The sequence below is a fragment of the Nanorana parkeri genome, unplaced genomic scaffold, assembly GCF_000935625.1.
Source record: "Nanorana parkeri isolate BGI_ZX_2015 unplaced genomic scaffold, ASM93562v1 scaffold2112, whole genome shotgun sequence".
Classification (NCBI taxonomy): domain Eukaryota; kingdom Metazoa; phylum Chordata; class Amphibia; order Anura; family Dicroglossidae; genus Nanorana; species Nanorana parkeri.
Genome location: NW_017308380.1, coordinates 69983 through 89821, shown reverse-complemented (window position 1 = coordinate 89821; position 19839 = coordinate 69983). Strand labels below are relative to the sequence as shown.

At 40.6% G+C, this 19839-nt stretch overlaps 1 protein-coding gene across 1 annotated transcript in view; it reads right to left on the bottom strand.

Moving 5' to 3' along the window:
• Nucleotides 1-8492: 8492 nt before the first annotated feature.
• Nucleotides 8493-19839, bottom strand: part of GLB1 (galactosidase beta 1) — a 41058-nt gene continuing 29711 nt past the window's right edge. Inside the window, exons 13-16 of the mRNA XM_018572711.1 lie at nucleotides 19002-19115; nucleotides 18639-18770; nucleotides 10969-11193; nucleotides 8493-8745 (exon numbers count right to left, since the gene is read on the bottom strand). Coding sequence (XP_018428213.1) covers nucleotides 8509-8745; nucleotides 10969-11193; nucleotides 18639-18770; nucleotides 19002-19115 — 708 coding nt within the window. The 3' untranslated portion in view covers nucleotides 8493-8508. The remainder of the gene's footprint in view (nucleotides 8746-10968; nucleotides 11194-18638; nucleotides 18771-19001; nucleotides 19116-19839) is intronic.

Here is a 19839-nt window from a genome sequence, read left to right as displayed (position 1 = left end):
TTCAGTTTTCACACATTTTGAACATATTCAGTAAAGCAGAGAGAACATTTAAAGTTGTAACCCATGACAAAAATTCCAAATCACTAAAATTCCTTCATTACTTTCTCCATTTCTAACAAATTATGGGCAAATCTGCCTCGGTTCAGTTCGCCAAGGTTTCAAACTTAGAGACAAATCCTATTAAAGATGAATCTTTACTGGCCATTTTTTAGTGCTAATAGGAAAACGACTGTTAAAAGAAATGGGAAACTAGGCACTGCTATGGGGGGACATGTATCAATGCAAGAACACCACACAGCAGAGAAAGGGTCTTTTCTTATGGCTTCAATTAGCTTGACTTACATACACTGAGTGGCCAGATTATTATTACCACCCCATCAGTACTTAGTTGGGCCACCTTTTGCCTTCCAATACTGCGGCGATTCTTCTTGGCATTGACACCATGAGATGTTGGAAGGTGATGCGAGGAATCTGACACCATGTCTGATGAATAGCACTGTCCAGTTCTGTGAGATTTGATGGTTGTGGAACCAGCTGCCTGATGGCTCTTTCAACTTCGTCCCACAAATGCTCAATTGGATTGAGATCTGGTGATTGTGGGGGCCACCTAAGCAAGGTAAAGTCTCCCTCATGTTCTTGAAACCACTCCTGCACAATACGAGCACCGTGGCATGGCGCATTGTCTTGTTGGAAGAAGCCATCTCCATTGGGATACGCCATCAACATGATAGGATGAACTTGATCAGCAACGATACTTTGGTATGTTGTGCTATTCAGACAATGTTCCACACAAATTAAAGGGCCCAAATCATGCCAGGAAAACATGCCCCAAACCATAACACTGCCCCCACCAGCTTGAAGGGTTGTACTCATGCATGTGGGGTGCATGCTTTCATGCTGTTCCCGCCAAATTCTCACTCTGCCATCTGCATGATGCAACTGGAAACGTGATTCATCGGACCACATGACTTTTTTCCAATGCTCGACTGTCCAATCCTTGTGTTCCTGTGCGAATTGGAGACGTTTTATCTTGTTAACTGCAGACAGCAAAGGTGTTCGAACAGGCCTTCGGCTTCCATATCCCATACGATGCAGTGTACGGCGAACAGTGCGTTCAGAGATCATTTGAGAGGATCCCTGATTAAGATCTGCAGTAATTTGATGCACTGTTGCCCTTCTGTTGTCTTGTACCAGTCTTGCCACTCTCCGTTCTGCCCTAACATTGACTAGTCGCTGACGGCCACAATTCGCACGTTCAGACCCAGATTTTCGGCTGACAGTCCAGTCTTTAAACACTTTAACAACAGCTGCTCTTGAACATTTAACGAATTCTGCTGTTTTGCTGATACTCGCTCCATGGCTCCGAGCGCCAACAATCATCCCACGTTCAAAGGCTCTTAAATTGCGTTGTTTACTCATATCTTCAGGGGAAAAACATCACTTCTACTGTCGTGGTAAACAACCTGCTTCCCTACTTACAATGGCCTGGCCCTCTAGCAACTTCAGCGCAAAATTAAAGCTAATTTGCCTACAAACGTCAGGTGGTCATAATAATCTGGCCACTCAGTGTATAGCAGAAGCACCCCTAGCTGATTTTAGTTTTAGCAGCGGAACATGATTTTTCCTCAAACGGTAACAGACCTGCTTTGATCAAGAGATACAAATTGGCCAGTAGTTTGCTGTGCTTGTCCCTGTTTTCCCCATAGAAAAACTATCTTTTTGCTAGCAAATTTCTGTCAAGCCCTCACAAGTTGAATACATTCAGGTGTTTTGCTAACTGTATTAAGAGACAGCAGTGTAAAATTGGCCAGCACAGGACAATTTTAAAAAGCAGGGTTAGGCCCACATTTACTAGAGACAAAAAGCACGGGCTTGGGTTTTACTACAAGAATTAAGATACTGCAGAGGCTACAGCAATGTAAAATTGTCCATCAGCAGGACAGTTTTTAATCAGGGATAATAGGGCTGACTGGTATATGCCTAACTTTTATTTTACCTATGGGGATAGGGGGGTGTGGTGAATGTTATAATGTGAAGTTCTTAGGTTCTTTCACCTAGTTTTTTTCCTTTGAAACAATGCAGCAGTGTTCAGTGAACAAAACGCAGCACCGGGAACAGATGGTCAGAAACAAGTAAACGCTCCACTTTGAGAACCCTAAACTTAAAAAAGGCCATAGTAACATAAAATAAAAAACCTACAAAAGAAATAAAGCCTCCAAACTACCATCCTGAAAAAAAGCCCACTTTTTTAAAAGGAAGCATTGCAGCACAACAACAAAAGAGGTTTCGCCTGAAATAAATATTCTATCAACATAAAATGAAAACCAATATACCCCCGAATGAAATGAAAACCCCCTGAAATTAAAGCTCACTTTATTTAAAGTGAGGGTTTGCAGAAAAAGAAGTTTACTATGGATTGGACAGCAGCCAAAAGTGACAGCTGACCTCAGATGAACCACAAAATAAAGACAAAAAAGCCCCTAATAAGAAAAAAAAAGGGGCCAAAGAGCTAGCAATCAGAATTAGAGTACAGTTTCCTAACTGACCTCTTTCCGTATGCAGTTTACCAGCTTTCCCTGCAACAGATTCCAAGTCACTGACACTATGGCTGCTATGTGGCTTTTATAGTGAGGGGCTGGCCTATTCAAAAGTCCTCTTATTGGCCCTTAGAAGTCTGCATTCGTTCAAATGTCCATGTAGTACATTATGCTTTATAAAAAAAATTCTCTCGGGCGAACCTGCACAGAAATTCAAAAAAGGACCACGAATATCAAATCTGCAAATTTTGCTGAAAACCCATGGCAGCTGCAAACCCAAACCTCATCCCTATAGCTGACATTGAACACATATACAGATCAGGAGTTCCGACTTCACTGACTTTCCTGAACTACACACTTATTGCCGAACAATATCTCAGGGAGTCTGAAAGCCAGAGATAATCTTGCACCTGTCATTTTCAGAAGGAGATCAACAATGTCAGCACCTGCAGATTTTCTCTAATCATTGAATTGACTTTCCTTTGCAAAAGACTGAAATCCATGGGATTCAAACAAACAATGAAAAGCAAAACAAATGGCAAACTCACTCATCAACTCATAACCAGCTTTCAAGCAAGGTGCACATGGAAGGGCTTTAAATAGTACAACAGCAAAAAGTTTCCCAGCACACTCACCAGCCAGCATGCCAAAAAACCTGTCTAACCGGTAAGGTTTAAAAAAGTTTTATATACACGTCTCCTGCAGAATATGTGAAAGCCGCACCACCTCGTCAAGGCCCTTCTGTGTAGTGTGGTCCTTACTCTAACCTATGAGAGTCTCCATCTTAATGCACATGTAGCAAAAGATTAATTTGGTGCCAGGAGGCAGCCCAACCTCCTTGAAGGCACAGGGCACACAAGAGACACGCCACATCACAACGGCAGCTGAGACCCCCAGTGTGTCACTGCACCAAATCAGACAAGCAAAACAAATGGCAAATGCACTCATAACCAGCTTTAAAGCAAGGTGCACATGGAAGGGCTTTAAATAGTACTTACCGCTCCCCTACAGCCTTTCAAAAGGGGACTTTACCTCACCTTCTCCTCGCTGGATGAAACCCAAACCAGGTCAACATTGTTCGGGCTCTCGGACAAAGATCCGCCAACCTCCCAATATCCTCCAACACCTAATATCCTCCACTACCTCGAAAAGATCCCCAAGTGACTCCAACCCTGCCAGACCCGTTGACCCTCGTAGCCCTGCACCCAAGATGGCTCCAATTAAGAGTTGGCACCCCAGGTGACCTGTTGCCAGCACGCTGATTTCTTCCATTGCAATCTGCGACAGTCTCTTTCAAAGCATTATTGATGTTGTTATCCTACCAGCTGCTTGCTGTCTCAATGGACGTTTTGTGTCCTCCCGATTCTGTGCGTTTCTATGCTGCACTGATCGGCCTCCTGATGGAACTTGACCTCATGAGACCCGGAAGTAGTCACCTTATGTTGTGATTTCACTGCTTTGCCCTCTCAGAATGTCACATTTGCTTTGTAACAGTATAGCCTTATGTTTTGCAGTATATATGCATGTCGATCTTCGCACACATATACACATACCTCTTACGATTACATCTGCATCTATATAAGCATATCCCCTCTTTCCACAATGGAGCTATTGTCAATATTTAACGCGCGGTTAAAATATTCCCTCTCTACTTTAATTCCCCCCACCCATACTACAACTTACTATTGTTATATCTATACTACTCACTAACGCTAGGCCCCTAAATCTCAAACCTGTGACCAAAACTTGTCCCAAGTGCCTTAAACATTGTAACAATGTATTAATGGTTATCACTAATCCCTCTTTATAATCCCTACTTTTGGCGAAATTTTAACCTACCTGTTACTGTGCCCCACTTATGCTTTATTGGATCGTCACTAACTGCTTACAGTTGTTCCAAACAATTTGCTTTTATTCCTATGTTTGATTCTCTCTCTCTCTCTTCTGTTAACATCTAAATATGACTTAACAGTTAATGTGATTCCGATTTCCACTGCAATACCCAATGTCCCCCTATGCAATATTTATGTTATGAATGTCTTACCACCTATTCAGGTATGCCTGGGGGAGTGACCAGGCAAACCATCTATTTGGATGGTTTGGGATAATTATTTTCTCCTTTCTCTACAACCTCTTTTTTTTTTATATTAGCAAGGGGACAATGCTCAGGGGGAAACCAGAACAGGTAGATAATCAGGGCCGTAGATAATTTTTTTTTGGCCTGGTGGGGTCTCAGGTGGCCTGGTGGGGTCTCTGGTGGGCTGTGCGGAGTCTCTGGTGGCCTGGTGGGGTCTCTGGTGGCCTGGTGGGGTCTCTGGTGGACTGGGGGGGTCTCTGGTGGACTGGGGGGGTCTCTGGTGGGCTGTGTGGAGTCTCTGGTGGGCTGTGTGGAGTCTCTGGTGGGGTCTCTGCTGGGCTGTGCAAAGTTTTTTTCATTTCTTCAGAACGCTGTTAAACGGCCAAGAGTACGTGCCCCCCTCTGCTCTCCCCTCGCTAGCCACTGCCAGGACACTCTGGGGAGGGGGGGAGGGGGGTTGAACCCCCCTAATCTACGCCCCTGTAGACAATGGGGTAATAATGTTTGTTAGCAGGGTTGGCCCATTGTCTACCTGTTCTGGTTCTCTTTACTTCCCTTCTCCCTCTTACTCTTCCTCACTATATTCTTCACTCTCTTGCTCTGCTGGCCATGGGTGGGATGTTTTTTTAAATTTTTTCAAAAGTCATCCTGCCCTACAAGATCCTCTCCTCCCTAGCTATTTCTCTTGATTTTAATCATGCCTCTAAAAATACTTAGCCTCAATTCCCCAAACAAACGGCGCGCGCATTTCGATTTTTCCAGACTTTACATGCCGACATTGTGTGCCTTCAGGAGACGCATTTTTCAATTCCCTATTGTTTTTATGGCCAATGGACCCTCTAAATGCAGGGGTGTGCTCATAGGTCTAAGAAGATCTCTCAATTTTGAGTGCAATTCTGTCCGTGACCCAGCTGGCAGATACTTCATCTTAACAGGCCTTCTCCACGATACAGAAATTACCCTGGTATCTTATTATGCACCCAACAGTAAACAAACACCTTTTTTCACTCATCTTTTGTCCGCCATTCGTTCACATTCTATTGGCACAACCATTTTATGTGGCAACTCTCATCTCAGCCTTTTCCCTCATAGGGACAGATCCCAAGACTCAGCCACTTCCATGCAATCTTCGTCAATCTTTAGAAATCTTCTCTCGCATTACTCTCTCATTGATTGTTGGTGAGAAAACAACCCTTCAAAATTGGAATATACCCACTATTCCCATCCCCATGATATATTCTCTAGGATAGACCATATCTTTGTTCCCATTCTCTGATTCCCTCCATCTCTCACTCTCATGTACTCCCAATTCCCTGGTCTGGCCATTCCGTTTCCCTTTTTCTTTATGATTTTACTCCCCATCATGCTACACCTTCTTGGACGCTTAGCGATTCCTTTCTTAATGACCCTAACTCCCGCCCTCATTTCATCTCAGCTATTCAAGAATATATTGAGCTAACACCAGATCTTGTTCACGCAACGCCAATGTGCTTGAAATCTACTATAAAGGTTATCCTCCGATGGTACATGTTCCCCACTAAGATTGCCTCCTTTATACCTCAATACTCCAATGTTTGCATGTTTGAAAATAGTTGTTGACAATCTTATCTGTTTTGCTGTAGTTAAATTTCTATAAAAATTTTAAAAACAAAAAACAATAAGAAAGGACGTTCCTTTTTCAGAGGAGAGAAGATGTCAGCTCTTCCATGGACACTAGCAAACAAACACCCTGGGAGTAGGAGTGGTTATACTGGGCTGTCCTTACAGATTTGTTTTGCCATTGTTCAGTCTCCTGAAGCAGTATAACACAATGTACCTGAATACTTCATTCTGTGTCCTTTATTATATGTTTAAGAAAGGATAATAAAATCTAACAAGGGGAACACTGCAATGCTTGACAGACTAAATGGAAGTAGTGTTGCGTGTCAACAGCAAAATCCAGGTAGTATTGAGGGGCAGAACAAATTGGGATGTGCAAATATGCATCCTTCATGTCCACAGAGGCCAAAGAATCTCCAGGGTGAAGGGATGTGATGAGTGGGTAGATTCCAAACAGAAGTTTTGGACTTGCAGGAAATTGTTTAGAATCTTCAGATTGAGAATAGGGCGGACCCCCACTTTGTTTTGGGGACAGTCAACAGGAACTGATCTAGGGCAGCGAAAACATGTTAATCTTTGAGGAGATCTTGACTAAAATCACAGCAGGACACGAGATGGAGGCATGGAGCAACATCCCTGTTTGTAACCCTTGGTTACAAAGCTCTGGACACAGGCATCAGAAATGTCGAGAACATGCTCCTGCTAATAAAAAAGGAGGTGCCCTTTCATTGTGAAGAAGGCTTGTTACCAAATTTTGTGAGCCTGGATTTAAAATGAAACAGAGTCTGGCTTGGAACCTGAGGCCTGGGAGAGATGAAGGGAACTTTTTTTTTAAAGAAGGGAGCAGAGGATTTTGCTATTTGGGGCTTGGACTTCATGAGATAAGAAGACCCAGAGTCCCTAGCCACAGATTTCTACCACAAAGATAAGGTCCAATGTACCACCATGATGGGAACAGCAGGTTACACAGCAAGGTCTGCAAGGGCAAACAAAGCCTGCCACGTGGTCCTTGAAAACAGTGACAGTCTCTACAGGGACTATTAAAGTCTTGTTTAAACAAGAGAAGGCTGGGATGGGGACAGCTTATTTATTTCATCTTCAGGGTGATCCTCGATTCTTCCTCGGTAAGTGCAAAAGCAGAAGAAAGTCAGAGGGGGACACTAAGGGGGAAGGAGAAAGGACCCAGTTGTGCCCTCTATTGTCTGAGGACTAAAGTAGGTCAGATAATTTTCCTATAAAATGTATCCATTACAGAAGTAAAGGGCAGCAGCACAAGCCCCATGTTAACCCTTACAAAGACAAGGGGCTGCTAAACTGGAAATCTTTTTGCGGGGACTGGGCCCTGGCTTACTTGCAATTTAGTGCAGCTGTGACCAGACGAACCACAGCAATTAAAAGGGGGACATGCCCTATCCAATCTTCTCCTCCCTGCGGGCATACCCCCCCCAAAGGTTCTTCAGGAACAAGGCTCCACCAATATGGACCACGACTCGCACAGCACCCTGCAGCAACCGCATGTGCTGCACCAAGTACCAAGGTCAGTGCCCCATGTAGGATCCAGTACCCGGAGTTCATTACCGGCTAGCCTCACATTCTTTTTGGAGGGATCTGGGTACCAAGGCTCAGCAGAGGGGGAAAAACGATCTGGGTAACTGCTGAGAGGCAGTGCATTGGCTGTGAGCAGTTTAGGGAAAACCTGTTGGAAGAATCTTTGCAGAAAAGGATATGCTTCTCTCCGATCAGAGAGAAGGCTTCCACCGAAGGACACTAGTAAAAAACTAGGGCCGACTGGGCTGCCCTTACAGCTTTGATTTGTCTGTGTCCAATCACCTGAATGTAGCCTCATAAAAAACCCTTTGGTTCCAAAGTGAACTCCTTTGTGAGCTTTACATTTTAGCCTTGGAATTTAGCATGAGGTAATGGTGACTTGCATCACCGTCATTGCTGAAACCGTGACCCCGTATCATCACATGAATTTCCTCACAAATTCCCACATTATGCCCATATTCTTAGTACGCACCACAATAAAAGAGTAGTATCAACTAAAGACATCTTAAATGTTTTATTAAGAGCCTGATTACAATCTGCATAAAGCAAAAATCACATGACAATTATTTGATTTGTTTCACTTAAACAATCATTTAAATTACAATCCTTTGTCAAGACATTCACAGTTGGGTATAAAGCCCCTAAACCCAGATACAACACTGGGAATCTCAAAAAAATATAGGGGTGACCAAAATCATATTTTACAACATTTCCTTTAGAGCAGAACAGTTACCTTTGTTTGGATTGTCACTTTGTAAATAAATATTCCTGTTTAAAATGTGTTTTACTTTTAGACAGTATAGGTTTGTCCACAAATTCCACAGTGCATTTTCCAGTATCACAAGGAGAATGTTCAAGCTCCAGTACCGTGATATTATTTAATGAAGATGTTGTTAAAATATGCATAGGAACGTACAATGTTACTTGAGGTCCTCTAGCCGGCCAGTAGCGACCCAGATTGAAGCCATTGATCCAAATCTGTCCCTATAAAATAAAAAGATAAATTAAATCTTATATCTTTATAAATTAGTTTAAAAAAAACACAAATTAAAAAAATAAGGGTATTAAATGTACAGTCATGTGACTGCAAATCCAGACTGCAAATGTAGCTGTATGAGACCTTCACAGATATGTTCTGGGACACAAGCTAAAAATTACATGAGATTTTAGTGATCGGCGTTACAGAAAAAAAAACATTTTTAATTTTGCCTGGAGATTATTAATAAATGTAGCTGCATGAGACCTTCACAGATATGTTATGGGACACCCGTTGCATGTAGTGGGCAGGATTGATCAGAGGGGCTGAAGCAAAGGCAGGGAGGAGAGAAGTAGCTGCTGGGGCCGCCCCATGTTGCGCGTTTCTTCATTTGTATGCAGTCAGCGGAAACATTCAGTACTGATGTAAAGGCAGGAGGAGAGAGGAAACTCGAGGGGAGGGTCTAAATGTGCCTATAATGAATGCAGTGAATGAGAAGAGGAAGCTGCTGGGCACCCCAACACCAGAGATCACTTGCTGAACTGGGAATGGGCAAGATCAACAGTGTAATTGCAATGAAATGGCAAATAACTTGAAACATTACCATAATAAAAACAAGTGCTTTTCATTTTTTGGCTGGAGTTTCACTTTAATTAAACAAATACTGCTATATCTCTCCAAGTAATTAAACCGTACCATATTAGAAGCACTAATGTCTGCTCATTAGAAGCGTCAAAATAATGGCCTTTGGGAACACACTTAAACTTCAGCATTCTTCTTGTAATCATTAAACCATCATAATTGCTGCTTTGTTATTATTGGATTTTTATAGCATCTTTGATGGTGTTAATTTAATGTTTGAATACAACATGCTTGAAATTAAGACACCTGAAAGAACATTGTGCACTACACTTTTGGTTTCTCATAAAGCAGAACTTTACCCTAAGGGCCAGTTCACACCAATTACAGTTCATTCCAGAGCAGCAGCTGCTGGAATGCACTCTAATCGCACACTAAACTCCCCCTTTCATTCTGGGGCGAGAGGGTGTGTGGCGGTGCATTGAAGTCAATGGCCCCACAGCCACGCCCCCGGCCTGCTGTGTGATCGGACGCGTGGCAAAACATTGCCTGCGTTCCGATGCAGTTTAAACGCAAAAGATTTAGCATGTCTGTCCTGGGGGACCCTTAGTGAGAGAGGGAGAGGAGGTAAAGTTGTAGAAGAAAGTGAAGGTGTGCTGAGACAAATGGGAGAAAAACCAGGAAAGATAAGAGTCTTGGAGTCCAAGGGAGTAGTAACCATTTTTTTAAAGCAGCTAGTAAGTCGTGATTTTTGGGAGGGCAGTTTTCAGTGTAGTGTTGCGGGCGAAAGATGGACTGTAGGGGGTGGTTAAGAAGGTTGTTTAAGTTAACCTTTCTGACCTCGTTTTCCATATTCAGGGTGTTACAAGAAACATTGTCACATCACACCACCACCCCCACTTACATAAATTGTGAGGTTTTTCTCCCTGCAGGCTGCTGTAATTTTTGGAAAATGGCATCCACCCACACCGCTGCATCATCAAATCACAGATCCTTTGACAGACTCTGCGAATTGAGAAACTACAAGACTGCTGCAAAGGGACATCTATTTCTCAATGGAATACAAGTGTGGCAATGTCATTGACATTCACTGACATTTAACATCATCTGTTTTTGAATGGCAAATAGTGCTTCCATAACAAACAAAAAAATATGCACCCTATTTAAACACAGCAAATCTTACATTTACCACATATTCAACAAAAAAACAACTTTCATTTAAAGAGTCTATCTTTTTGAAATTAAATAATAAGTTAAGAGTGGGTTTCAACAGCATCCTGTAGTAATGCTACTCCATATTTTTGTGTGCTAGGCTGCTCATTTCTGTGTGAAGATCTTTAGCATTTAAAAATAGCTTTGGTGAGAATGCAGATCTACTGGTTGGAATTAAAATAAGTGAGGAGGCACCTCGAAGGCAGATGTCATTTTTCATAAAAGTCTAAAGAAATAACTTTTTTGAAATGTGCTCGGATGGTGAGAGGTAGTGCTTTGTTGTGGTTACCATAACCACACCATTGTCTACCATTTTGCAAATGATGTACTAGGGCTTCCTACATTTTATTCAGTTACATGCACTGTATTTTATTGCAACAGTTCTAGGTGCTGTACTGAAGTAACATGGACATTAGAACATGAGTCAATGTAACCTTTACCTTTGTCCACCCAGGAAATTTAATGAATGTATCCTGGGGTAAGTCTGGAATGCCACTGGGAATAAAAAGGCTGCCTTTGTAAAATGTTGGTGATGTACTGTTTGATGTCTTCATAGAAGAAGTTTCCAGCAAAAGTCCATTGATTACTGCAGTGTCTATATCTAAGGGATACTGTGTCCAGTTAGCCAGAATTTCTCCATCAAGAGTCAGGTTGGTAAGCAAGCCCTAAATAAAATAAAAATGTTTTTTAAAAAACACAAAAATGTAGTAAAGAACATAGAATTTTGTTTTTAATTAAAACAAACTGTTTTAACAAATATAAAAGTGGGAAAAAAATGTTTTACAAGATGGTTTCACTAATGAAAGGGATCATTATTGGGTAGCCACCCTCCTGGATCCATGAAGCTAAAAAAGCAGATCTGCTCCCACCATCCCTGCAGCTTGTGTTTTTGCATTTAGGCATGCTGGCACTACCATCAGACTCTGGTGCCACTAGCCAATTTTTACCCAACCAAACCTAAGGGCTGTAGCTGTAATGGTTTTAGGATGACGGCTGCCTGTATCTTTATTTTTCTCATACTTAAACATGTTTTTACTGCTCCCCAATTGTGATGACACTGGTAAACTTTTGCCCACTCAAACTTAAAGTCTGCACCTGTTTTGTTTTTTTCAAACATCACCCTGTGGCTTGCGTTTTCTGCTTTTAAGCTCGCTTGCCTTGCCATTAGACTGTGCAAGTTCCTGCCATGCCATAAAAAATTGGAAATATGGGAATAAGGGGTACAGAAATGTGGAGTACTAATGTGACGTGCTTTGGGTGCACACTGTTTTTGGTGCACCCAAACTAAAAGAAAACAAAAAAAGGAAATACCCCAATTAAAAGAAGAAAAAAAACAGCAGAAGCTAAGGGGTTAACAACTGGCTAGCAATCACTCACTTGTTGGTGACGGATATTAGTCATTGAAATGACACTTGGGCACAATTAAAGGTGGCATAAAGAAAAGTGCACTCCAGAACTGCAATAAACACAACTCAAGCACAGTTTATTAAATCACCTACATCAATCTGTCCTTATTGAAGAAGCTCTTTCTGACCAGCTCCCAGCACTCTTATAGTAAGGGTCTGCTTTATCCAGCTCCCACACCATATTGACTGGTTTGAGTCTCCTGATCAAAGGTCAAAAGGTGCACAGCAAGCATTACGATTCAGCCCCAACATTTGCCAACCACAAGTTTGACAGAAACCCACACATTTTCAGTTTGAAAATTTGGTGCAAATTCAAGTTCATCCCAAATCTAGATCTCATTTAAATACTACTAATTCAGATATTCTCTGATCAACTGGCTTGATTCTCACTGGACACTGTAAACAATGCAGGAGATGTTACTCCAAACTTTGGGCTGTTAGAAAAAAAAAAAGCCACTAATGGAAACAAGCTGTATCTTGTTCACCTGTAGATGGACCTAAGAGTTACCCCACATGAGGTCAGCCTCATTCTGTTAATGTGTATACAACTAAATTGCAAGGTTTGGGATTTCAAAATAGTTCCTGTTTTTACTGATTTAATAATGCATCTTTCAAGCCTGGATGAGCCTCAAACTGCTCATAGACATGAAATAATTTGACACAAGTCTGCAGATGACCACAGATTAGATACCACTGATCAACTGATCTCAGGAAAAATAGCAAATTGGCTATATTGAACATATTCTTACTAACATCTCTGCCAATCTTTATGAAGATTGGTGGTGCATACAAGCTTGTAAATTAAATACATTTTGCACCTTACCCAAATCTGGTTCAGGCTTATAAAGTAATACATACCGGTGAAACTCAAATAATTAGAATATCGTGCAAAAGTAATTGCAGTAAGTGCTGCAAAAGGGGTCCAAACCAAGTACTGAGTACATATGCATGCTTGTACTTTTCAGAGGTCCGATATTGTTCTATGTACAATCCTTGTTTTATTGATTGCATGTAATAATCTACTTTTTTGAGGTTGTGGCTTTGGGGTTCTTGGGGTTTTCATGAGCTGTAAGCCATAATCATCACAATTATGACAAATCACGGCTTGAACTATCTTGCTTTGCATGTAATGAGTCTATCTCATATATTAGTTTCACCTTTTAAGTTGCATTAGTGAAATAAATGAACTTTGCATGATATTCTAATTATTCGAGTTTCACCTTTACACCTATAGGTTTCCCACACTGATGCAACTGTTGGCTGTAACATTTTGTTACAGCCAACAGACCTGAAACAGCCTTCAGATTGGTTCCACAACATCACCTGATGTTTTCACTAAAAGCCCAGAAAAAGGGGAGACGTAATCCCCAGAGACGTGTTGGCTTTTTTCTTTCCACCTATTACAAATAAAAACCTCTTTCTACAAATTACTCTTCACTTAAGACGTTCCTCATCCCACACACATGTAAAAGAAGACAGAACATACCTTCTGACCGCAACATCACTAGTGTATTTGTAATGCAGGGATAGGTAAACTCCAGCCCCCCAGTTGTGGTGAGACTACAAAGGGTCAACATTTGCCTGTAATGGGGGAATTCAGAGGAGAGAACCAGTAAGAGCTTTGGGGGACCCAGGAGATCAACACAACTGGTTTCCCCTCTGGACTTCAGCAGTTTTCAAAGCTTTGTAGAGGAATTCAGCGGCAGAGGGAAAGATAAGTATGCCCTGTCTTCTTTACCAAGTATGGATGGGTTTTAATTAGGGATTCACCGATATATCGGCCGCCGAAACATATCGGTCGAAAATGGCACTTTTGGCATAATGACGAAAGTGCCATTTTCCTGTCGATAGATCGGCGCATTCCCTGATTTCTTTCCTCCTCGCTGGGCGCTGCTCTATGTCCCAGCCGGGAGGAGAGAAACTGTGATAGCCGGCCGAGCGCTGCGGGAGGAGAGCGCAGTGAGTGTCCAACGTCTCCTCCCACACCGCTCAGCCGCCCATCATACTCGGCGATCAGTGATCACTGAGTGTTTGTAGATAATTGAGGACATGGTATGTTAACTATATCCTCAATTATGAATGGGAAGTGATCTACATCACCTTCTGTTCATTCATAGTTGTGGTTATACTAAACATATATATTCTCAAGTTATCAATGAACAGGAACACTCATAGAGGATTCCTGTTCATTGATAACAGGCGATACAGAAAGGAGATAGAGGACTTTGTGTTCTCAATCTCTTTTTCTATTTTAAAAGGGAAATATCAGAGGTCGGTTTGGACCCCCAATATATGCCAAAAGCCCCTAAAAGTAATGTAAAAAATAAACATATTTAATAAAAAATGAATGAATAAATAAAAATAAATAAATATAAAAAATTAAAAAGTTCATAAAAATAAATAAAATATTTTAAAACAATTTAAAAAAACAAATTTTCGGTATCGGTTTCGGCCTGACAATTTTTTTTATTTCGGTTTCGTTTCGGTTTTAAAATGTCCATTTCGGTGCACCTCTAGTTTGAATGCTTTTCTATGGCGTCAGGGTCGTTTTAATTTCACGGTACTGCTACAAGCTGTGTCATAGCAGAACATTCTCATTCTTGTGAACAATGCTATGCTATGTATTGGCGAGCTCAGTGGTCCTATCAAAGGGAAGAAAAGATGCTCATTAACTTTTATGTGGTTACCTGCCATTGAAAACTTTCCAGAGCATTTTCCTTAATAGGTAGGCATGCACCCATCTGCAGGTTACCTATACAACATGTTCTATTTGTACATTTGATAGGAAAACTGAGTTCATCATATGTATGAATATTTTACTTTCCAATTTCTGACACCGTTCTTTTTACTTTTTGACCTGTTTCCCTTATTTGCAACTTTGCACTTTTTTGTTTGTCTGACAGACAGCAACAGATTACATTACAAGCAGCTGACCTAAGCAGAAACAGAACAGGCACACATCGTGATTTTTTTCTTATAGGTAATGTCACTGTCGCTCACCTTGGCCGATCGATCGACTTGCAAAGTTGTACATTTGCATTGCAATGGCAAAATCTTCTAGATTGTTTAGAAACTGGAAGAAGGATCTAAAGTCATCAAACGTGATTCCCTGAGAAGCAGAGCAGAAAGCCAAGGTTAGTTCCTCAATGATTTTATCTAGATAAGTAGATGAAAGTATCAGCAGGCGATGAATAAAAGTCATTTAGAAGGTTGTAATATGCAACCTGATATTTCCTGTACAAAACTGAACTTTCTGATCTCCCTGTGTTGCAGCCAGCAATGCAATGCTTCCAGGCTCCAGTCATCTAGCACTGCTGGCTTCATCAGCTCGCTTATGATTTACAGGGTCATTCCACCCAAAAGCGATGATTGTAGATGGTCTGCTGGGCTAAGTCATTCCTTTCTTATATCTCTTGGAGATTCCAGCAGCAAGATCTCTCTTTCACATCGGATTTACATTTTTAAACTGGTGTTTTATAGTTTTACATCTGTTTGTTTTACTATATGGATATAATCTTTGCATGACAAACATTTCTTACATGGCAAGGGATTTCCAGAGCACTACGGGTTAACTAAAGAGACAGCACAGCAGAACCAGCCTGTATCAAAACACTGGCTCTATTGGAATGAGTCCTGTAAAAATGGATAAGTCATTGGAATTAGAAATTCAATGTGTCATGTCTTTAAACTACAGCCTCAGCTATGGAGCTCATTAAACAAAAAACTTCTAAACAGTTTCTGGAAGACATGTAATAAGAAAACTAAAGCCCCATCTGGAGGAGGTTTATTAATTAAAATTATTTATATTCAATATTCCTTATTTTTTTTTTAACAAATAGATTTTTATTGGATTTTTCCGAAGGTATACAAATAAACGTGTGCATATTATTTGTAAGTACAAAATTTAACATAATAGTAAGGAAAATAAAAAGGGTTAAGGTAAGTACAGATGAGGGAGCATATAGCAAAAAAAATAAAAAAAACATGTTCAGTGCGATGCCGATATACAGGGTGTAAAGGGTCATTGTCTATTCAGATAGGTTGGATACCACATGGCCCATGGTCTCCAGAGCTTATCAAATTTAGAGAGACTAGATTTATGAGAAGCCAGTATTCATTCATAGTTATAATGTAGATGCACTAATTGTAGCAATATTCCTTATTTTGCTGAATAAAAAAAAAATATTCCTGACAATAATCAGTAAAGAAAGAAAATATATACAAAACCATTACACATTCTCTATGCATCTCATATTAGAGGAAACTTACTGGAATACTTGACTTATTTTGGACAGTATATGTATTTAGCTGACTAATGTTACATGTTGTCTGGAGCTGATCTTCATCACATTAGAATAAAAATGTTCCAATTAGCTAATGTTATGTAATTTCAAATAGATGCCTCTATAGTACAGTGACAAAGCTCACAGTTGTTCTACAGAAGACCAGGCTAGTGTTCATGAGACAGCAAAGCTGGCCATAGTCTCTAGAGGGCAGTCAGACATGGCGCATGACCTGACCCTCCTCAGACATCTGTGTTGACTGGTGCATCATTAAATCCGCATGTCCATCTAAGGGACTATGTAGGGAGAAGGGGGGAAACACTGCAGACATATCTGTCACTCACAAAGCATTAATTTGGTCTTGTGTCCTATTAAATTTAAGGGATAAGGTAAGATAGATACTGTAGGGTGAGTTACTGATTGTAATGCCCCCAAGGGGTCAGGTACTGAAATTCTACCAAAAGATTAAGTTGCAGCTTATGGGCTTTGCAATACTGCTGCTTCCCTTATTTTTGCATCATTGAACATTACATCACTAATGTGATTTTGATAGCAGATGTCAGGTGTACTTTTTGCTTTTTTTATATTAACATTTGTTTCTTTATGCATGTTACCAGCAATACATGTTTCACTTGTAAAAAAAAAAGCCACTAATGGAAACAAGCTGTATCTTGTTCACCTGTAGATGGACCTAAGAGTTACCCCACATGAGGTCAGCCTCATTCTGTTAATGTGTATACAACTAAATTGCAAGGTTTGGGATTTCAAAATAGTTCCTGTTTTTACTGATTTAATAATGCATCTTTCAAGCCTGGATGAGCCTCAAACTGCTCATAGACATGAAATAATTTGACACAAGTCTGCAGATGACCACAGATTAGATACCACTGATCAACTGATCTCAGGAAAAATAGCAAATTGGCTATATTGAACATATTCTTACTAACATCTCTGCCAATCTTTATGAAGATTGGTGGTGCATACAAGCTTGTAAATTAAATACATTTTGCACCTTACCCAAATCTGGTTCAGGCTTATAAAGTAATACATACCGGTGAAACTCAAATAATTAGAATATCGTGCAAAAGTAATTGCAGTAAGTGCTGCAAAAGGGGTCCAAACCAAGTACTGAGTACATATGCATGCTTGTACTTTTCAGAGGTCCGATATTGTTCTATGTACAATCCTTGTTTTATTGATTGCATGTAATAATCTACTTTTTTGAGGTTGTGGCTTTGGGGTTCTTGGGGTTTTCATGAGCTGTAAGCCATAATCATCACAATTATGACAAATCACGGCTTGAACTATCTTGCTTTGCATGTAATGAGTCTATCTCATATATTAGTTTCACCTTTTAAGTTGCATTAGTGAAATAAATGAACTTTGCATGATATTCTAATTATTCGAGTTTCACCTTTTCACCTCAATAAAAAATACTATTATATTTCTATCTCTCCTGGTTCTTTATCATGTGTAAAATCAGATAAGCATGTCCACAATCTCTTCCTTTTCAACTTCTAAAATATCTTCTTGAAATAGAACTTATGAACATTTTGAGTATTTCGAAAGAAAAATAGGATTTTGGTACTCACCGTAAAATCCTTTTCTCTCCGTTCATTGAAGGACACAGGGAACAGATCGGAGATCCTGTACTGTAGGGTAATATCGCCACCTGCAGGAGAAGGACGCTAGGCACAAAACTAAAGACCAATTACAGCCTAGGGGCGGCCCCTGCCGGTGGCCAAAACCCCCCACCTGCTGACAAGTCTCCAGTTTAGTAACAAGCAGTAAAGGAGTACACACCCATATAGAGGGGCGGGCCCTGTGTCCTTCAATGAACGGAGAGAAAAGGATTTTACGGTGAGTACCAAAATCCTATTTTCTCTCCCGTTCATTGAAGGACACAGAGAACAGATCGGAGATCTCGAGACCCCCAGTCATATGCACCCCCCTGGGACGAACCCATAGACCACCCCGCCAGAGCGGGATCGTCGCAGCCGACCCACCGGAGCGGGCCTGCATGCGATCGTCGGTCGTCCCGGGGAGACTCCAAGGATCCGGGACATCCAGCCTGTCGCCCGGACAACACTTGCTAGAAGATTCCACTGAAAAAGATCAGGAAGAAGTAGGTAAGAATACCCGAAAAAAATTCTTAGCTCCTTACTCCTGACGCTAGGCAAAAAACTGTAGACTTGTCAGCAGGTGGGGGGGTTTTGGCCACTGGCAGGGGCCGCCCCTAGGCTGTAATTGGTCTTTAGTTTTGTGCCTAGCGTCCTTCTCCTGCAGGTGGCGATATTACCCTACAGTACAGGATCTCTGATCTGTTCCCTGTGTCCTTCAATGAACGGGAGAGAAATTATATTTAAAGGTTAGGTACACGCAAAAGTAAATCTGATAACACATAAAAAGAGACGGACATACCTTGAAGTCATTGTTATATCGTCCAAAGTTAACTCTACCCATGCTTTCCACCAGCAAGTCAAGTTGAGCTCCTTGAGTGCCAGATATATTTATGGACATCTCTTTATCTCGCTCTAAAATGCCCTGGAAAATCTTGATAGAAAGGCATTTTATTAATGAATCCAGACCATTTAAAACAAAATTATAATAAAATAATTAATTTTATTAACAGATTAAGATAAGGTAAGATTTACAACAGCATTTAAATTTATTTTCAAATCAGCAGTAGCTCTGCCATCAAGAACATGAAAGTCAAATGTTTAATACTTTATCTATGGGAAACCAGCAAGTATAATAATATATTTTTTTAGAAAATAGTCTTACCCCATTAACAGTGACATAAGCTCGATCACGAACTCCATTGAATAAAGTAGCAAGTGTGGTAGGATCATTGTAGTTTCTGGGTAATGTTGTTCTGTACAACACAAAGCCAGTGAACTGAAAAAAATGAATATTTTTTACATATTAATTCAGGGGAGGATAAGTATTTAGCAAATACACAGAACAAAAGAAAAAAAATAGCAAGTGTGCAAAAAGAAAAAAAGTCCTACACAGCAAAGAGACTTTTTTTTTCCTACCCCTGTAGAACTGGGCAAGAACCACCCAATGTCTGTAGGGACCATAAGGTACTGCTTTTTCCAATATGTGTAACTAAACCCTGGCTAACAGTGTACAATACTTTTTTGCTTCTGACCATTTTCAGATTTGAAGGTTCTCCCTCTAGTGGCTATTTGTGTTACACAAGTAAAATACCAACAAGGCTGAATAACTGCTGATATTAAAGCCTAGAAATTGTACTCTTCAGTTAATCTAAGCAGATTGATAGGGCTGCACTGATACAAGTACATAAATCACTGTGCCACATGACTAGGTCAGAGAGTACAGTCTGTATATGACAATGATAATAAAATGTTTAAATATGACCGTCACCAGGAACATATAAAAACTACGGTCAATCTTTTGGTTAAACGCTTGTGAGTTAAAACACTTGACAGTTTCTTATGTCTCTTAAAAACCTATTGATCGAGTTCCTGGATTTGCACACTTGCTATGACCATTATCAGTAAGTTCAACATTACCGGTTATATTTTTTTATTTATTTTATGGAGATTGCAACAGGTGTTGGAACATGGAACAAAGAAAACTCCAAAATGAGCAGCTA